The sequence below is a fragment of the Vulpes lagopus genome, chromosome 3 (genome assembly GCF_018345385.1).
Source record: "Vulpes lagopus strain Blue_001 chromosome 3, ASM1834538v1, whole genome shotgun sequence".
Classification (NCBI taxonomy): domain Eukaryota; kingdom Metazoa; phylum Chordata; class Mammalia; order Carnivora; family Canidae; genus Vulpes; species Vulpes lagopus.
Window position 1 is genome coordinate 99,932,921 of NC_054826.1, and position 20,458 is coordinate 99,953,378.

The 20,458-nt window shown below is 47.4% G+C and overlaps 1 protein-coding gene across 3 annotated transcripts in view; it reads right to left on the minus strand.

Moving 5' to 3' along the window:
• Positions 1–17,895: 17,895 nt before the first annotated feature.
• Positions 17,896–20,458, minus strand: part of LOC121487758 (Grid2 interacting protein) — a 33,962-nt gene continuing 31,399 nt past the window's right edge. For all 3 annotated transcript variants that reach the window (XM_041749743.1, XM_041749745.1, XM_041749744.1), the window contains 5 exons: positions 20,315–20,401; positions 19,296–19,425; positions 19,080–19,198; positions 18,239–18,403; positions 17,896–17,996 (listed from right to left, as the gene is read on the minus strand). In XM_041749743.1, coding sequence (XP_041605677.1) covers positions 17,925–17,996; positions 18,239–18,403; positions 19,080–19,198; positions 19,296–19,425; positions 20,315–20,401 — 573 coding nt within the window. In that variant the 3' untranslated portion in view covers positions 17,896–17,924. The remainder of the gene's footprint in view (positions 17,997–18,238; positions 18,404–19,079; positions 19,199–19,295; positions 19,426–20,314; positions 20,402–20,458) is intronic.

Genomic DNA, 20,458 nt, shown 5'->3' on the forward strand with positions numbered 1-20,458 from the left:
ACTGAGCCACCCAGGCACCCCTGAATAAGAAAAAGCTTTAAATTATGATCAAGAGTTTCACAGATTGTCTTTATATGGGTCCATGTCAGTTTTGAATGCAAACACCAGAACCCTTAACTGTTTAATGTTAAGTCCCTGAAACGGACACAATTCGTATTTCAGGGCTTGTCCTGGAGCTGGTCAGGAGAGATGGACACAGCATCCAGGAAGAGTGGAAGGATAGAGAGGGGGTCCACCAGGCACATCTTTGGGCAAGGATAGAGAGGGGGTCCTCAGAGAGCACATCTTTGGGCATGGGGGTACTGGATGAGCCAGTGCCATCACTCATGTGAGCCAAGGTCTGCTCTGGACTCCAGTGGAGTGTGCACATGGGTCTGATGGCTGGCTGCTGGTTGCCTCTTCAGACAGCTGGTAATTCTGCAGCTGAGAGGTCAAGACAGGCAGCTCCCCTTTCCATGCTCAACCCATAGGCAGAAGGTAGCCCTCAAGGGTATTGTAAACTCAGTGCCATGACGCATGAGGTATCTAGATCAGGGGAGGGTGAGAAGCTTGTCCCCGCTGAGTTGGCTGCTAAATGGTGGGATAGCTACCTGCCATGTCCTGCTCAGAGAGGCCACAGGGCAACCCAGAGCCACTCTGACCCAGCTGGACCCACCCCATACCTGCACCCATGCCCCTACCTAAGTGGAGGGTGACAGTAGTCACTGTCGGGAGCAGAGAGGAAGAAGCTGGATGCCAGGGCACAGGGGAACAGGCAGCCCAGAACCCATTCTGAGGAGGCAAGGAGGAGATCAAGAGTTTATGGAGTGGAACCACACAGAAGCCAATGCTCCAAGTCCCCACTGTATGTCCCATTGTCTCATTGAACCTCATCTGCAAAACACAAATTCAAAGATAAAATTACTAAGAATTTGAAGATGGTGACCACAGAGCATTAAGCCTTAAATGTGGGGCCATTCTGTCCCTGTGAAACTGCATTGATCGCTCACCCAAGAACTCAGCCCTGCTGACAGATACTGCAAACAAAACAAAATCCTGAAAATATCACTATATTTTTATTAACTAACAACCTCATACAATTCCATAGTATCCTTTTACCTCTTTTTTTTTTTTCAGTGTATATTCTTTGGACACTTCCTCCCATGACAATGATTTTTATGTATGACTGTGTGTTGGGATTAAAACTTTAATAGTGCAGAACATTGTACTTTTTTCTATATTTGTATTAAGATGTAATTGATATATAACATCATTTTGGTTTCAGTTATATAACATAATGATTCAATATTTGTAGTTACTATGAAATGATCACTACAATAAGTCTAGTTAACATCTGTCACCACACAGAGCTATAATTTATTTTCTTGTAATGAGAGCTTTGAAGATCTACTCTCTTAGCAATATTGAAAAATACAATTTAAGGATGCCTGGGTGGCTCAGTGGTTGAACGTCTGCCTTCGATTCAGGTTGTGATGCTGGGGTCCTGGGATCAAGTTCCACATCCAGGATCTCCACAGGGAGCCTGCTTCTCCCTCTGCCTGTGTCTCTGCCTCTCTTTCTGTGTCTCTCATGAATAAATAAATAAAATCTTAAAAAAAAAAAAGTGTTGCCTAACTGAGCCACACCGGTGCCCCATCTCGTATCTTTTCAACAAGCAGAAAGTTAAAACTTGGAGCCAGGCACATAAGCTAAACTCCTACAGAGACAGAGAGACAAGGTGTATTCCTCTTTGGTGCTTCCATTCCCATAGCCCCTATAAAAGACTGTCCTGGGATGCAAAAATGGCAAGAGATATATTTAGCTTTTAGAAAGATTTTTTTTTTTTTTTATGATAGTCACAGAGAGAGAGAGAGAGGCAGAGACACAGGCGGAGGGAGAAGCAGGCTCCATGCACCGGGAGCCTGATGTGGGATTCGATCCCGGGTCTCCAGGATCGCGCCCTGAGCCAAAGGCAGGCGCCAAACCGCTGCGCCACCCAGGGATCCCTAGAAAGATTTATATAATCTGAAAGAGACAGAAAAGATTTGAGATTACAAGTTTTCTAAAGGAAATGCTAAAAGAAAAGTTCATGGTGTCTTTCCCTTTGGGGACCAAGGAAATTTTAATTTTTTGTAGATTTTTATTTACCCAACCTCATGATATTTCCTAAGCCAGAGGGAGCCAACTAAATCAATCCCAAATTCCTGGACTTCCAAAACTGTGCGATAATGAATATTTGCTGTTTTAAGATACTAAGCTTTGGGATAATTTGTTACCTGGCTACAGATAACTAATACAGAAGTGATGCATAAAACATGCAGCTTCATCAAAGACACATGAGATGTCCGAGTTCTATCAGGGTTCGTGCCTCACACAGAGTACAGAGGAATTGTGATCAGTCTATTTCCCTGGATTTCCATAAAAACAAAAATGAGTCATGTGTCCATAATTGTATAAACTGGATTACTGAGTCTATTCACACAGGAGAGAAGTTCCATTTGGATGCAGCATCAGGGAGAACTCACTCCTCCGCTTGCCCTTTTACGCTTTTACTGGCTGGCAGGATTTTTTGCAGACTAGCGTCTGGCCCTCTACCCTACACAACTTGTTTCTCCTTCACAGAGATGCACCATCCCCCCCCTCCACCCCACCCCAGATCCCCTTTCAAGAAAGGGCTTGCTGGGATGCCTGGGTGGTGCAGCAGTAGAGCACCTGCCTTCAGCCCAGGACGTGATTCTGGAGTCCCAGGATCGAGTCCCATATTGGGCTCCTTGCATGGAGCCTGCTTTGCCCTTTGCCTGTGTCTCTGCCTCTCTCACGAATAAATAAATAAAATCTTTTAAAAAGGCGGGGGGCTTGCTGCCCAGCTGTAGGAAATGTAGTCAGGATGCAGGTGTCAGCATCATCAGGGCTGGCCTCACCCATGGAGTGCCACCTCACCCAAGGTCACACCTTTCATGGAGCAACCTATATCGGTTTCCAGTGACTGAGTGAAGCAGATATAAAGGCTTGGCCAGTTCATCTTAAAGAAGAATATTCTAGCAGACCACACTTAGTCTAGAACATCCATCATGTGGCCAGGACTTTACTGGGCCTGTGTAACAATTTGCTTCTCTACGCCCAGGGCTGCTTTTCTTTCTTCCTTCCACAGATATAGATTCCTGATAAATATGACATACCTCCAACTGTCTCAGCAGCGGCTGCTTCTGGAGAACCCATCCCATGACAGTTGGAACAGGGAGGGGTTCAAGAAAGCAGGTGATTAGGTGTGGTTTTGGAGCTGGCTGGCAGTGGCTGCCACTGGAGCACAGCCAGCCCTTGGCAGAAGGTAGATATTCAATCATGAAAACTAACTGGTGGTGGACTGGGAGGTTGTATCAGTGGAAGTGAAAAACACCAGTGGGTACAATGTATCAGCCAGGTGAACCTTATGGAGGAAATAGACACAAGGAGGATGATGGGATTGGCTGGTGGCTGCTAAGTGCAGCTTATTCTCAACATCTACAAAAAGACAACAAAGAGGTGAGAACAAGTTTCAAGTCCCTTGAAAGTCAGGCTAGAAAGCCAACAGGTACAACAGCTGCGGGCAGGGAAGTCCTCCAGCATAATGGGAGGTCGGGAATCAGGGCTCAAGTTCAAACCATCATAGTCCCGGAGATGACCGTGAAAGAAACTTAATGAACTTGCCCAACCAAGACAAGTCTGTTATGTCAAGGTCAGGGCCTTGCTTGAAAGAACCTGGAATCCACATACACAGTTTGGAGGTGTTTGGGCAAAGGTCTCAACCATTTCTAGCTCCCTGGCTACCGTGAAACTTTTGAGCCTGTAGAAATGCCCCCACTCCTCACCCTCCCCCAAGAGCTAGCACTCCCTGCAGCTAGAAGGCTATGCAAAGACCTCTCCACGCCAGGTAACATGTGCTCCTCTCAGGATCAATCCTGACATGTTTATGTCATGGGCTTGTCCCTATATTAAGGGAGTTGGTACAGGTGTTCCTAGAAGCCATTCCCCTGCGGGGACAGCTAGCAGTCACATAACTATACATACAGAGGACTGTGGGCCCCATACATGTTTCCCACTGAACCCCAACCAAACATATACCCTGTGCAACTTCCCGTTAGCCAGACCACAAAAGTGCCTGTGGCCTCTCCATTAACACTTAGAATGTGAGGGAAGGAAAACAAGCAAATAGGAGCAACCTTAAATATTCCACTTTTATAAAATTTCTGAAAGCATATGTCCCTATAAATGCAGTGTTAGAAGCCCCTGCCAGGGTCTTGGAAGTAGCCTGGGTAAGTGAGGGCAGGGCTCTGGAGCTTCGGCTTCACTCAATCCCATGGTAAACAGATGGCCAGGGGGTATTTTGTCCTGTTGTTTTTTGGTATGTACCACACATATAATGTAAAATTGCATCTTGCTTTTAATAGATTAAAACAGTATAATCATTCTTTCTCATCATTAATTCGTTCTGAACATCACTGTTCCATGGAACTTAAGCTTTTATTGTACCCCTTTTATAATAGAAAGGAACACACGCTCATTATAGGATATTTGAAAATATAAAAAGGTAAAAGTTACAGGGGAACAAAATCACCTGTAGGTTCACAACTTAGATAATCATAGTCACTGGAGACCTTGTCTGCTCTAAGGCAGAAGGTCAAAGAAGGTGTCATATTGAGAAGGGACCCCCCCCCCTCATGACAACAACCCAGTTCCCAGGGAACAGCCAGACTTTCAGAGTCTTGCCAACTGTGGGGTGGTCTGGCGGGAATTTAAACTGTGTCTTAACTGGGTGTTCCTCAAATATGGACCTGTTTGGGAAGACTTGGGGAAGCAACGGAAGCCTAGTTCCAGACAATCCTGTGAGCCCCCAATGGGGACTCCCTGTATGAGAAGAGAGAGGAGGGAGTGGCTGGTACTAGAACAACTTTAGTTATCCTAGCAGGAAGATCTAGCTTGAAGGCCTGAGGTGGCTGCACCACTGGAGTCTGTAATTGAGGTCCTAGACATTTTGCTCTGCATCTCTTTGATAGAGCAAGATCTGGGGCAGGGGGTTGGAGCAAGATGAGTTCTTCACTTTTCTCCTTCACAATAGAGTGCCAAGTGGCTATAAGGCTGGGGGATATGGCTGGAGACCTCTGTGGACTCTGTCCCCCACACCCAGCCTAACTGATAGGAGGGAAGGCAGACTGGCATCTGTGGTGTTGGGATTTCAGCAGATGGAGCCTCAGCACTGGAGAGACACTGGGGAGGGTGACCCACACGTGGTCACCCTCCATAACCACACCACCTGGTAGACATGTGCTTGTGAATCCTCTTCTGTTTGGTTCTGGGATGGGCCTGTGACTCACATCAACTCAGAATGAAGCAGCAATGATGCTGTTCTGGCTGTGGACCTGGACTTCAAGGGGACTGGCAGTTTCCCAGTCCTCTCTCTTTGGAAATGTGTTTTTGGGAACCCTGGACTGCTCTGCGAGGACCCCGGCTACCCTGCTGGGGCAACCAAGCTGTGAGGAGACACCTACACAGCATGGGTGAGTTGGAAGAAAGGTAAAACCGAAATGACAAAAGAGCAAAAATCCAGAGAAGAAAAGCCCTGGATCTAGAATCAGCCTGGAGGTTTGTGTTGATGGTTCTTGGTTCAGAAGGACACAGGAGAAAAAGCCTGTACAGTATGGGAGAGGGTTAGTGTTGCAGACTTGCATATAAAGTGGTACACTCAGGAGGTGGGACCCGCAGAAGGGGGGACCCTCAGGAGCTGGGACCTCAGGAGGTAGACTAGGGTGGAAATCCCAGAGAGTGAAGGGGTTCTCTCAGCCTTGGGTCCAGGTGAAGGGAGCAAAAAACAAAAAGTCTCCTTGAGAATTTTTTAATTTTTTTTAAAATTTTTATTTGTTTATGATAGTCACAGAGAGAGAGAGGCAGAGACACAGGCGGAGGGAGAAGCAGGCTCCATGCACCGGGAGCCTGATGTGGGATTCGATCCCGGGTCTCCAGGATCGTGCCCTGGGCCAAAGGCAGGCGCCAAACTGCTGCGCCACCCAGGGATCCCGAGAATTTTTTGAAAGATTTATTTATATGAAGGAGGAGCAGAAAGAGAGAGAGAGAGAGAGAGAGAGAGCGAGAGAATCCTGAAGTGAACTCCTCTCTGAGCTTAGAGCCCAATGTAGGCTTGATCCCAGAACCCTGAGATCATGACCTGAGCTGAAACCAAGAGCAGAATGCCCAACTAACTGAGCCACTCAGGTGCCCTTCCCTTGAGAATTCCTTTTTTTTTTTCTTTAAAGATTTATTCATTTGTTTTTAGAGAGAGAGAGAGAGAGAATGAGCAGGGCGAGGGGCAGAGGGAGAGGGTGAGAGAATCTTAACACTCTACACTGAGCACAGAACCCTACACAAGGGTCCATCTCATGACCCTGAGATCATAAACTGAGCTGAAACCAAGAGTTGAATGCCCAATTGATTGAGCCACCCAGGCACCCCTCTCTTGAGAATTCTTTTTTTTTTTTTAATATTGTATTTACTTATTTGAGAGAGAGCAAGTGAGCTTGAGGGGAGCGGGAAGGTCAGAGGGAGAGGGAGAAGCAGGTCCCCACTGAGCAGGGAACCCAATACAGGGTTTAATGCCAGGACCCTGAGATCATGACCTGAGCCAAAGACAGATGCTTAACCAACTGAGCTACCCAGGTGCCCCAGAAATCCATTTTAAATCCACACTTTAAAAAAATTACCACAGGCCAGTTTCCAAGAATAAGAATTCTTAATAAAATATTGCAAAAGCAAACAAACAAAAAGCAAAAAACCCACACAAGGAGAAAGTCACTGAGAGAGCAGAAATAAGACACTGTAATATTGGACTTGCATAAACTTCAGTTATTAGAATTAGCAGACACAGAATAAAAAATTAAACGTGTTTAACATGTTTATGTAGATAAAAGGAGGAAAAAATATGAATGGGAAGCCAGAGACCATAAAAAATTATCAGGCATAGTTGAAAGAGAACCAAATGGAACTTTTTTTTTTTTTTAGATTTTATTTTTTTTTATTATTATTTTTTTTATTTATTTATGATAGTCACAGAGAGAGAGAGAGAGAGGGGCAGAGACACAGGTAGAGGGAGAAGGCAGGCTCCATGCACCGGGAGCCTGATGTGGGATTCGATCCGGGGTCTCCAGGATCGCGCCCTGGGCCAAAGGCCGGCGCCAAACCGCTGCGCCACCCAGGGATCCCCTAGATTTTATTTTTAAGCCATCTACACCCAATCTGGACTTTGAACTCATGACCCCGAAATCAAGAGTCACATGCTCTACTGACTGAGTCAACCCAGGCACCCCCTAAATAGAACTTTTATAAATAAAAACCATAATAATTGACATTACAAATTCAATAGATGAAGCAAACAGATTAAACACAGCTAAAGAGAGAATTAATGAACTAGAAGTTAGATATGGAAATTAAACAATTTATGGGGCAAATAGATGAAAAACATGAAAGAGAGGGTTTGGAAGAGACAGAGAATAGAGTAAGAAACAAAATACCCCCCAAAAAAATAAAAAATAAAAAAAGAAACAGAATACCCAATTGGCATTTCAGAAGGAAGAGAAAATGGAGAGAATGAGAGATAAGCAATATTCAGAAAGATAATTACTGAGAACTTTCCAAAACAGATGAAATATCTGAATTCTCAGATTCAGGAATCCCAGTGAATCCCAAGTGAGATAAAGAAATCCCTTTCTAGACACAGAAAAATGTCAAGAGGAAAGAAAAAACTTTGAAATTAACCACAGGGAAAATACATAGAACCCACTGTGCTCAGTTGAATAGTGTTCCCTCATCCCTTTCAAATTTATGTCCACCTGGAAACTCAGAATGTGACCTTATTTGGAAATAGGATCTTTGCAAATGTAAATAGTTAGAATGAGATCATATGGGATTAGATGGGTCCTAAGCCAATGACTGGTGTCCTTATAAGAGAAAGAAAACAGAGATGTGGACACAGACACACATACATACACACATACACACCATATGAAAACACACACACACATGGAAAACACTATTTGATGGTGGAGGATGGAGTGGCATGTCTATAAGCCAATGCATGCCAGGGATTGCTGGTAACCACCAGAAGGTAGGAGAGACACATGAAATGGATCCTTCCTCAGAGCCTCCAAAGGGAACTAACTCTGCCAACATCTTGATTTTAGACTTCTGATCTTCCAAACTGTGAGAGAATACATTTCCATTATTTTAAGTCACCCAGTTTGTGGTAATTTGTTTACAGCAGACCTGGAAAATGAATACGTCTACCCTTTACAACAAAAGCATCATTAGGGATGCCTGGGTGGCTCTGTGGTTAAAAGCATCTGCCTTTGGCTCAGGGAGTGATCCTGGAGTCCCGGGATCGAGTTCCGCATCAGGCTCCCTGCATGGAGCCTGCTTCTCTCTCTGTCTGTGTCTCTGCCTCTCTCTCTCTCTGTGTGTGTGTCTCTCATGAATAAATAAATAAAATCTTAAAAAAAAATCATTAGACTGAGAGCTAACTTCTCAAGACTGGAAGTGGTAGAATGGTATCTTCAAATTGATGAGAAAATGTAACTGTCAACTTAGAGACATATACCCACTAAAATCATCTTTCAAGAATATGGGTGATAAAAAGACATTTTTAGGGGTGTCTGGATGGCTCAGTCAGTTGAGCATTGGACTTCTGATTTTGGCTCAGGTCATGATCTCAAAGATCATGGGATCAAGTCCCTAGCTGGGCTCTGGGCTTGGTGGGGGTGGTGGGCGAGGATCTGCCTGAGATTCTGTGCCTATTCCTCCACTCATGCTCTTCTCTCTCTCTCACTACATAAAGTTCTAAAGTAGGGGCACCTGGCTCACTCAGTTGGTGAAGCATGGGACCCTTGATCTTGCAGTCCCGAGTTCAAGCCCCATGTTGGGTGTGGAGATTACTTAAATTAATAAATAAAAACTTGGGGATCCCTGGGTGGCTCAGCGGTTTGGCGCCTGCCTTTGGCCCAGGGCGCGATCCTGGAGTCTCGGAATCGAGTCCCACGTTGGGCTCCCGGCATGGAGCCTGCTTCTCCCTCCTCCTGTGTCTCTCTGCCTCTTTCTCTCTCTATGATAAATAAATAAATAAATAAATAAATAAATAAATAAATAAATCTTTAGAAAATGAATGAATGAATAAATAAATAAATAAGTAAGTAAATAAATAAAAGCTTTTTAAAAAGTTCTGAAGTAGGGCAGCCCCGGTGGCGCAGCGGTTTAGCGCCGCCTGCAGCCCAGGGCGTGATACTGGAGACCTAGGATCGAGTCCCACATCAGGCTCTCTGTATGGTGCCTGCTTCTCCCTCTGCCTGTCTCTCTCTCTCTCTCTCTCTCGTTCTGAATTAAGATATATACTTGAGAAGTGTGAAAATGATCCCAAGAAGGAATAACAATTGAGGAGAATGTGAAGATAAGAAGTCCTCAGTGGTGGAAACTGGGAGTCCCAGAACAACACAAGGGTTCAGCAGTCAGCCTTTCATTAGGCAGAAGCTCTGCAGCAGGAGACAATGGGCCCGATTGTTTCCCAGGATGGAGTTTTCCACTAAGCCTGAGAAAAAACTGAGAAAATTAAAAACATCTCCTATACCAGTGATCCCTTGTGACTCAGGAGTTCAGCTCCTGACTCAGCATTGCATTAATTAGTGTCCATTTACACACCTTCTTTCAGAAATATCAGTCCTCAGTAGAAGGAAAGGCTAACCAAGGTTTTGGGATGCATTTCTCGAGCACCTAAGAAATGGCTCTTGATATGGTCATAAGTATTCTCATTTATTTCTGGGAACTTTAGTTTTTGGTAACTAAGTCGTGTGTTTTCTGCAATATTATGTATTTCGACTACTTCTACCGAGTGGTTAAGTAAAAATCTGAGACCACTTTTAATATTTTGGGTCACTCATGGGCAAACATAATTTTTTCACTGGTCCCCTATTTTTTGACATCCTGGTTGCTTCTTATTTGGCTCACTCATTGGAAAGCATTGCAAAACAAGTTGATTTGTAGTGAGATGCTGCCAGTTGTATTCACATACAGCATACACCTGTATATTTCAGCAATGTGACTGGGGTCCTATCACCTATTACCCTTTTTTGGGGAGGGGTAGTGAAAAAGATTCAGAGCAAGCACACAACCATTTTTCATTCTTAGCCACAGATGGATAAAACAGTCTCCTATCAGGGCAATACAAAGTTAAACACTGAAAGTGTCCAGATACTATGAAAAGGGTCTCCTCTGTTCATCTCTGCTCCCATTTGGAATATAGTGGATGCATGCCTCTGTTGGTATAGTCAGCTTTGTGAATTTTTTTTTTTTTGTAAAAACTTGTGGCACCTCAACTCATATGGACAGTAACATCTAAAAGATTTATAATTTCTTTTGACTCTTCTGTAGAGCTAATGAGATAAAGATTCAGCCTTAAGTAAGCATCACCAAAACCTTGTATACACATTTCAGTTTACTACATAATATGGGGACACAAAATTGTACTTCATTTTCTCTCTCATTTCTTTTTTTGCACATAAGTTTGCTGTGAAAATGCAAATCTCTGGGGATCCCTGGGTGGCTCAGTGGTTTTAGCACCTGCCTTTGGCCCAGGGCATGATCCTGGGGCCCCGGGATTGAGTCCCACATTGGGCTCCCTGCATGGATTCTGCTTCTTCCTATACCTCTCTTTCTTTCTGTGTTTCTCATGAATAAATAAATAAAGTCTTAAAAAAAAGAAAATGCAAATCTCTGAATGTGAATGAGGTTATATCTGAGATTTATTTCTGCATATTATGTATCTGAGTCCATGTCTTCAGAAGAATGATAAGTTATTTTCTATGTGTGTATATATACAGATACATTCATATATGCCTACACACACACACACACACACACACACACACACACACACACATGCATATACTTTTGAATAATATGAAATTATTTGAAGAGAACAACTTTCTGCAGATTCCTTCACCAGTGAGGATTAAATTAATGATTGCTTAAAAACCCTTGACAATCCAAAGATAATTTCTCATTGATTAGGTTTAATGGCTGAGAACACAGAAATGGCAAGACAGATTGAATGGCATGCATCTTGCTCTTTTCTCTCTCTGCAGACTGGTCTTTCCTTCTCTGACCCACCAGCAAGCTTACATCTCTTTCGTTCCAGAGAGCAGCCGTAATGAGCCTGAAATCTCTAGGTACTTCTTTCACATCTCCTTGGGAGGGGTTCTGATTGGCTCAGCTGAGGCCAGGATTCCACTCAAAGTCCAACATACTAGCCAAGTGGAAAAGACACAATGTGGAAAATGTGTGTGCCAAGGGTCCATTGGATTTATTGGGAGGAGGGGCATTGGGTGGGGTCTACATAGACAACCAAGAGAGCTGCCCTGCACACTCCATGGGACAAGGGCAGGCTCTCTGGCTCCTGTGAAAACATTCCAGGCATCTTCTGGTTTTAGAGGTCAAGCCAGAAAGAATGGTCATCTTCAGCCCAGGATAAAGCTCGCTCTGATTCATTTCAGGCATTGAGATTTACCTTTTTGAGAATGACTGATGGTACAATTAATATTTCCATCAGAAGAACATCCATCTCCCAGAAAGGTGATCACGTGGAAGTTAGATCAACTCCACTAAAAACCAACCGTTTGCCTGGATGTCTATTTGCATTCCTGACTGTCTCGGTGAGGTGACTTTCCTAGTGACTGAAATGGGATATCACCCATTTCACCAGATGGGGGTGAGGGTAAGGGGGCGGGGGTGGGGGGTGGATATGATGACACAGTGGGGTTTTTAACTGCTCGAGTCACAATGCTTCTAAGACTGCTGTGGCTCCAACTGGTGGGAGTTCTAGTCTTTCTCCTGGGGTTTCCCTCCTGAAATAGCTTCTGGGGGATTTTTTAAAAAGACTTTATTTACTCATGAGAGACAGAGAGAGAGAGAGGCAGTGGGAGAAGCAGGCTCCCTCTGGGGAGCCTGATGTGAGACTCGATCCCAGGACCCCAGGATCACAACCTGAGCCGAAGGCAGACACTCAGCCACTGAGTCACCCAGGCACCCCAATTCCAGGGGATTCTGTAGGGATGGGTCCATGTGCCACACATCTGTTCTGGTGGGCCCCTGAACTTTGGCCTGGCTCCTATTGTCTGAATTGTCATTTCTTCCCATCCTGTTTGTATCCCTGAACCAATTCCCCTCCTAACACAGTTAAATTCTGCCAATGTAACTAAGGCCACATCAAGGTGTCTGCCCAGCACCCAGGCGGGAGAGAGTACTTCCAGATTGACACTTTCATCTCATACCAGGACCTCTGTCCCTGTAGCTCTCACAAGGCAAGGCCCAGCTCACCTCTCGCTGCTGGGGGCTTCCCAGCTCCACCCCAGTGGGCTCTCCCCTCTATACCTTATTGTCCTTCCTGCCCACGGATGTGTGACACACGGATGGGTGAGGGGCATCCATTTCTTTCTGTGGAAACCCCCACACTATCCCCACATGGTCCAGAACACACTGCGTGAATTCAGTGTTGGCGACATTGGGAATCTAATCAAATTCTCTTTAGAGAAAATACTTTCCTTTCAGGACCCTGTCAAGGTATAGATGTAGCTCATTTGCTCAACTAAACATACCCTTTATCTCTTGGTCTGTGGAACCAGCGTTTGGTTTCATGGTAGCTCACAGTCCCCACTCCCCCAGAACAGTGTGGGTCCCACCTTCTTATGAATGAAGCACTCATCGAGTGAATTTCCTCAAAGGGCATCTTCAAAATAAGGCAATAGCATCTTTCCATCCAGAACCCGGAACTGCCAATTAGCCCTAAACACAGTTCCCTTGTTAAAATTTAAAAATGATTCAAAAAAAAAAAAAAAAAAAGATTCAAGTCTTTTTTATGGGGTACCCCTCTATACCCCAGGGTAGTATGAATGTGTCAAATGATTCAGGAATCTTATTCCAGGGGTTACAATCTCACAGATGGGCTCCATGTGGCTCACAGACATGTTTTCTTTGGGGGGGGGGGGATTGCTCATAACTGATAATCTTCCTTACAGTTTTGCATTGGCTCCCAACATTTCACCAGGACATTTTAAATTTAAAAAATCTGGGTTTCTGGCTCGCTTTGAGAAAGCCTGAAGATCAGGGCATCACAAGGTTTGCCTCCCCACAGGGAGGTCCACTGGCCAGAGGGGAGGTCTCCCTGCAGACAGGGCACCTGCCCTCCAGCGCCCCCAAGGTCTCCCTGTCATTCTGTGTCAACTCCCCTTCATCCCGGGCTTTGCATCTCCTGCACCTGCCCACTTACTGTGCTCGCCCTGCTTGCTTGGCCTCTGTGGACTTCTACTTTACAACCCTTGTTTTACGGCTTTGGGTACACGTGGCCAAACTGTCTTACAGAAAGAAGGCGGTCATTTTCTGGAGCAGCTTGGTAGTCGGTATTTGGATGTGATTTCAGCTTGATTTAATGGGCAATTATTGAGCACTCGCTGCGTATAAAGGCTGGAAGCAGCCGGGCCAGGGGGAAATCAAGCTGATGGCAGGGTTATCGGTGCATAGACACCTGGGAGCCCGAGCCTGGGTGTGTGATAATTTGCCAAGGGAGGGCAAACAGTGCCCAGTGTTGCCTCAATAAAGGTCAATTAAGATAAGAACAAGTGTGCCCTGTGGCTTCCTGTCTGGGAACAGCAGGCTAAGGGGGATGATGGGAGAGAAAGCTAGGTGGCCAAGCGCTGAGAGGTGAGTGGATGGTGGGGACACAGAAGCAGGGAGAGTGGGCCACAGCTCTGAAAGACTGGCTCTGAAGGGGGCAGTGACAAGGCATGGGGCGTTGGGGTCCAGACGGTTCTTGGAGGGCTGCTGGGGGAGGGATATTTATAGGTGATGGGCAGGGAGCCAGTGGAGAGTGATTTGTGTTCAGTCCTCTGGGAGCTTGGAGAGCAGGAATATAGCATACAAAATTCACTCTGAGTTGGACTTGAGACCAAAGAGATGAAGACGGGGAAGGGGAAAACAACCTGGTTACAGCAGCCTTTCTCTTTGAAACATCAGCTCCATCCAGAGATCTTTGAGGCCTCCAGGGTACCTGATAAAGTACCTCGGAAGGTGAATGCATTTGGAGGTGGGGTCTCTAAGGAGACAATTAAGGCTAAATGAGGTCATAAGGGTGGGACTCTAAAGCAAGAGGACTGATGTTCTTATAAGAGGCAGAGACACCAGGATGTGTACACACAGAAAAAAGCCAACTGCAAGCCAAAGAGAGCAACCTCAGGAGGAACCAAACCTGAGGACACCTTAACCTTGGACTCCGAGCCTCCAGACTGTGAGACAGAAAACTGGTGGAGTCTAAGCCACTTTGTCTTGGTATTTGTTATGGTAGCCTGAGCAAATGAATGCAGGGAAAGACAGAAGGGGTGAGAAAGGGCCTTTGGGCTTTATGTTGAAGTCACCAGCATCTGTGACACTGGGACACATATATATGACATAATATTGAGAAATAAGTAAATTCCTGGGGATAAATGCTTGCATTCACAGCCTGTCACTTGGTAAGGAGTTGCTGGGGGGATATGGCACATATATGTAGCCCTCACATGTAGGGCTTTGTACTGACTTGGGTGTAGAACCACCGTGAAGTACAACCCTAGAAAATTGAACTCGGAGAGGTTAACCCATAAGATGTTTGCACTCAGTATGGTGCTTGGCACAAGTAGGCAGTCAAAATGTATTAGCCAATGCATTTATGAATGAAGAGTGTTCACTGAGGATGTGAAAAGAGTGAACATCCATAACCACCTTGGGTGTTATTAGTTAACCCTTTTAGTGTTGCAAGTGACAGAAACCCATTCAAACCAGCCTAAGCCAAAAAAATAAATTTTAAAAGTTTACAAATGGAGGGGGAATTTGTTGGCTCAGAGACTGACAAGTCTGGAAGTCCGCTTCAGGCATGGTCGGATCCAGGGACAAAGAGATGTATGGAGTGGTCTTCTCTTCTCTTCTTCCCTGTATTGGGTTTATACCCAGGCAGGTGTCTCCACATGGTGGTCCTGGCAGCCCCATTTGGGGTCCCACCCTCTATACATCCAACAATTCATCCAGAAGAGAGGGAGCCTCCCTTTTCAAATAGTGCTAACTTGAGTCTTAACTGGACTCTGAGCCACCCAGCCAGAGTCATGAGACCATCCTTGTCCAATTGGCACTGCTCAGGGCCTGTGAGTAGGGGAGAGATAATTTATCAAAGGAAACACAGGGTGCTTTCCCTGCAGCAGGGAAACTAGTTGCTAGGGAGGCACAGGCCATTGCTGCCCACTGGACAGAGTGGAGTCAGGGAACTAGGTAATGGAAGAATAGGTAAGAGAGAGGAGGAGGCATGCCACCAGGAGGACACATGGAGATGATAACCAGAGCTGAGCCAAATCCAGGCAGGATGGAGGCCACTGAAAATTAAAGAGGCTGAGATCTGTACCAGGATGTCTGGCCAAGCAGGCAGGTGGTAAACCAATTGTAAAAATGGCTCTGATTCTCCAGCCAACCCTGAATCCACACCCTACGCAGTGTGACTTGGCTTCATCTCTCATCCAGAGCGGAGCCAATTAGCCCGCCCCTAGAATCTGGGCTGGCCTTGTTACATGACAGGAAACTGTAATAGAATGTGGTGTGCCAGGTCTGAGGTCTGAGGTTAGACTTCAAGGGGCCTTCTGTGACTTTGTTTCTCCTGAACCCCTGCCTTCACTATGGGAACCATCCTGGCTATTTGGCTGGAGAATGAGAGGTCACACAAAGCCACCCAAGTTGTCCCAGCCAAAGCCCCAGACATGGGAGAGAGCCCTCCCTGCATGACTAGTAAAGCTGCCTACCTGATTTACAGATGACATTTGATTTGTGAGTCCACTGAACCCAGCTCAGATCAGAACTGCCCAGGTGACTCCAAGATTCATGAGCAGTAAGTGGGTGCTGTTTTAAGTGACCAAGATTTAGGACAGTTTGCTACATGACATCATGTGACACACAGGTTCCCAATAGAAGGTGTTCAGGGAGAAAACAGAGCTAGTGCTGGCTTGCCAACTTGTGTACCCTCGTACCATACCCTCCTCCCCAGCATAGGGCTGGATTTACTTGGAGAGGGTGTTGGGGGTGGAGCCTATCATTTCTATGGCTCTCATACAGGGATTTTAACTCACTGTCTGACATGTTTCTCAGAGACACAGGCTTTGGTCATTCATGAAATCATCCAGCTTAAGCTGCTGGGGAGAAATGAACACCTCTAGACACATCTGGATCTCTCTCCCCACCCCCACGGAATTATACATTTTGGTTAGCCTTTTTTTTTTTTTTAAGAGGGTGGGGAGGGGCAGAGAGAATCTTAAACTTAAATCTTAAACTGGCTCCACATCCAGCATGGGGCCCGACATGGGATTCAATCTCATGACCCTGAGATCATGACCTGAGCTGAAATCAAGAGTCGCTTAACCGACTGAGCCACTCTGGTGCCCCAAGTTTATATGGTGGCTGTGAGTGGGGGACAAGGAAAGAATATATACATGGCCTCAAAGAATAGTCTGGGAGATTGTCAGGAACTGAACGGGTCCCAGATACTGTCCAAAAGCAACATTAGCCATTTGATTGTAGGGAGAGAAAAAGAATCCGAGACAAATTTAAAGCCCATTGCAGACTTCTCTGGAAGAAGGTTAAGGAAAGAGGCAACAGGAATCTGCCTGATGTTGGGACTGCCAACTGGAACATGAAAAGGATGGAGGAAATTAACATATCCTCCCCGTCCACAGCACCCCTGCTCTTGGTGTCCAGGTAACTGTCTCCTCTACTCCTGACCTCACCAGGGCCTCCAGACACACATGTGAAACAGCCTCTGGGATCCCAACTATGTCCCTCTGTGTCATCTACCCCGACGTCCGCTCTGCTCATGTGACCCATTCCAGGGAACATCACCATGACCCAGCCAGGCAATCAGCTACCAAGTCCTGCTCACCCAGCACCTAAACAGCTTTCCATCCTCTCTGTCCCTACTTGACCATGCCATCCCACTCTCAGGCTCCTCAAACTGGACTCAAATTTGTTTGCTGGATAAAACCCCTCAATTCTACAGTCTGAAACCCCTCAGTTCTACAGTCTGACATCGCGGTCTTCCTAATCCAGTCCTCTCCTGTATTCCTGCCCAGCGTCTGTCCTCCCTTCCCTGCTTCTAGCTTCCAAGACCCAGGCTTGGTACACAGGCCCCCAGGTCCCTGCATTTGGGGATATCCTTTCTTCCAGTTTCTTCCATGCAGCCCCAGGAGGCCAGGGCTGGGTGAGGAACCTCAAGGCCTGTCATGCTTACTGGCATGGCATGTTCAAGGGTATCTGTCACTTTGTCCAGGGTCTAGAGTGCATGTTCTGCAAGGGCGTCCCTCCAGCCTACTGGGAGCAGGCTCAGAAAGGAGATTCCGATGTCCTTGCTTGGGGCAGAGAATGCTCTGGCCAAGCTCTGAGGGGCAGACAGCAGACACTGCCCCCAGGTGGGGGCCACTTCACAATCCACTCACTGGTGGAAGCCCTGCCACCCCTCCCTTGGGCCAGACCAGAGTCCTGAGGGTGTGCATAGCCAGCATCCACTCCAAGACCCAGAGAGAGGCCGGGCAAAGCCAGGCCTTCCAGTGTGAGCATGCCTGTGGGCAGCTAAGGTTCACACTCTCCGAGGAGTTAGCACCTCCTCTCTGTCCCATGCCCCCAGTGCTCACTTGGAGCCAGAGCCAAAGCCAAGGCCCACAGAGGGGAACCAGGCTGACCCTGTACCTTCCCAGTGCCCAGAGCCTGACAGCTGAGGTAGCTGGAGACACGGGGAGGCCGGGCCCCATCTCCCATACCCAGGCTGCTATGGACTGCTCCAGGCTACTGGGATGGGCCTCAGGCAGGATGGACTCCGCAGGTCACCAGGCCAGGGGTGAAACCATCCCTGAGCTGCGTGGGCCATCCCCAGCCTCCAGGTCACTGAGTGCTCGCTGGAGAGGAAGAGGTACAAGAGGAGGGGCTGGTCAGTGGTCCCAGGAGCCCCTGACCCCTGTCCTGCCTCATTCCCCTCTCCCCCCGCCAAAAAAAAGCCAGGGAAGAGACCTATCAGCCCCGTGGGGGTCGCATCACACTTGCTGGAGGCCCTTTCCCAATCTGGGCTTTATGGAGGTGCCTGCCTTTGACCCCTGGAGGGACTTCTAAGAGGCCCCTTAGATCTCCCATGATGGCTCACCTCGAACTTGCTCATGAACTCTGCAAAGATGCCAAAGAAGGCCTCAGAAGTGGTTGCTTTGGAGTCTTCACCGAAGAAGGCCAGTGCCCTGCCCAGCTCCTCCATGGCCTCATGTTGCAACCCGTCCAGTGCCCGCAGCACCGGCTGGGCTGTATCTAGGAAGGACTGATCAGCCTCTGTTAAGGAAACCACCCTCAGGTTCTCTAAGCTGCCTGGCTCCTGCCTGCCCCATGCCCCACGCTCAGCTATGTCCAGCAGCCCCAGTGCCTTTGTACACTGCTCCCTCAGCTGCCTCTGAAGTCCACATCATCCAGGCCATCTATGTGTCTTCTCTGTAAGTCAGCCCTCTCCCTACTCTGGGCTCTTCTCAGATGCCATGACCCCTTCCTCCTCAAACACCCACATATAATAGCCCTCTGGCATTCTCTCGGTTTTGATCTCTCCTTTTTTTTTCCCCTTGTAGTATCCATCCCTATCTGTGCTCAGTGGCAACATGCCCCTCTCCTGATTCCCTTTGGCTGGTTAGGGCCTGAGAGGTCTGTCCCTGTATCTTGTGACTTGAGCCTGGGCTGCCCATGAGGACAGATGGGGCAAGGCGGTGGCTTTCAGATAGTCCAAAGAGCTCCTCTTCAGTTATGCAGACATGGTATGAGTACCTGGATTCTAAATCACCAGGATGGACCCTCTGCCAGGACCCCTTGACCCACTTACAGCAGCCTCTGCCCAGAATCTCTGCTGGGACACAGGGTCTGCAGTGGCCACTGGAGTTGATCTTGAAGCCAGCTCTACCTGGCCGCCCCAGGGCCCACCTTGTTACTGGGACAGGCTGCTCTTTGGATACCGTCATGACCACAGCAAACTTGTCCTCACTAGAGGGAGACATGCTCTGGCAAGCATCCTGTATCTCACTGATGGTGCCATGGAGGTCAGCCAGGTCACTGGTCAGGGCCCGTTGATTCACTGTAGGGAAGGCAACAGAGCCTCATGAGCACTGACCTCCCAGCCCAGGACAGCAGTGCCTCTGCTTCCTGACCCATTGTCCATTCACTCAGCTTACCTTTGGCAGCCAGGGGCACAGTGGGCAGGTCCTGAGCAAAGCCCAGCAGTTCTGGGAAGTGCTGGCTCAGTGATTTGGCAAGGATGTGCAGAAAGGTGGACTTCCCATCCACAGTCTTTGTGGAATTCAGCTGCAAGTGATGCCCAACATACAACCTCCTCAAGGACCCCATCAGATTGCTGATCATATGGGTCTGGGTACCCTTGGCCCCACTTCCCCTGGAGTGTGGCAGCAGTTACTGGCCCTTGACACTCACCAACTCCAAAGTTTCTAGTATTCCTCACTGTGAGGCTCTGCTGGGATGCCCATGGGCCTCCCTAGGAGTTTGAAAGCTCTCCAGCCCAGATCTTTGAGACACCTCCCCACCCCACCACCCAGGAACCAGGCTCATAGCCACCAGCTAGAGGAGGCCACCAGCTGTTCTGTCCTTGGGAGCGGTGCTCTTGTCAGCAGATATAGCCCAAGATTTTTCTGACCCCCAGGGGAGCACCACTCACATATCTTCCTTCCTGTGATTTTCTGGAACCATCTCTGGCCCACCTGTGCCTCAGACATCCTAAAACATTCATGTCTACAAATGGAGATTTCTTCCTCTCTTTTAAAACAACAAAAGGTACCCTGGTAAAAGGTCTCAGAAACAGTGGGAAGGCTGGATATTCAAATTGTCCTTTCTCAGATCCTAGATCTTTCGAGGTTAGGATGGCCTGGCAATCGTGGTGTTATTAAGGGCACAGAACCTACCAAGTGGGATTCTCTCCTTCCTCCTGGAGTCTCCCCTCCCTGTCCCCCCCACCACTCCATTTCCCCAGATCCTGAGGCTTGCCTTGCGTATAAAAGCTTCCCACCCCCAACCTTTGCTTCATTCCAGCCTGCAGGCAGCCAGCTTTTGCTTCTGGGGAAAGGGCCCTCCTTGGCCATGATATTCTCTTCTCTCCTCTGCCACAACTTGGGTTGGGCCTGACCTCCCCATCCTCGATGGTAGAGCATGCTCATCGATTACTGCCAGCTGGTTCCCTCACCTCTGTCAGGAAGTTGATCTTGAAGCCTGTGGTCTTGTTGGTTTTAGGCTGTCCATCATTGAGATAGTTGCCCATGGCCAACACAAACTGTGGAAAGGAAGGTGGGCAGGTCCTGCCCAGGTCCTCACCTCACCCCACCCCCTG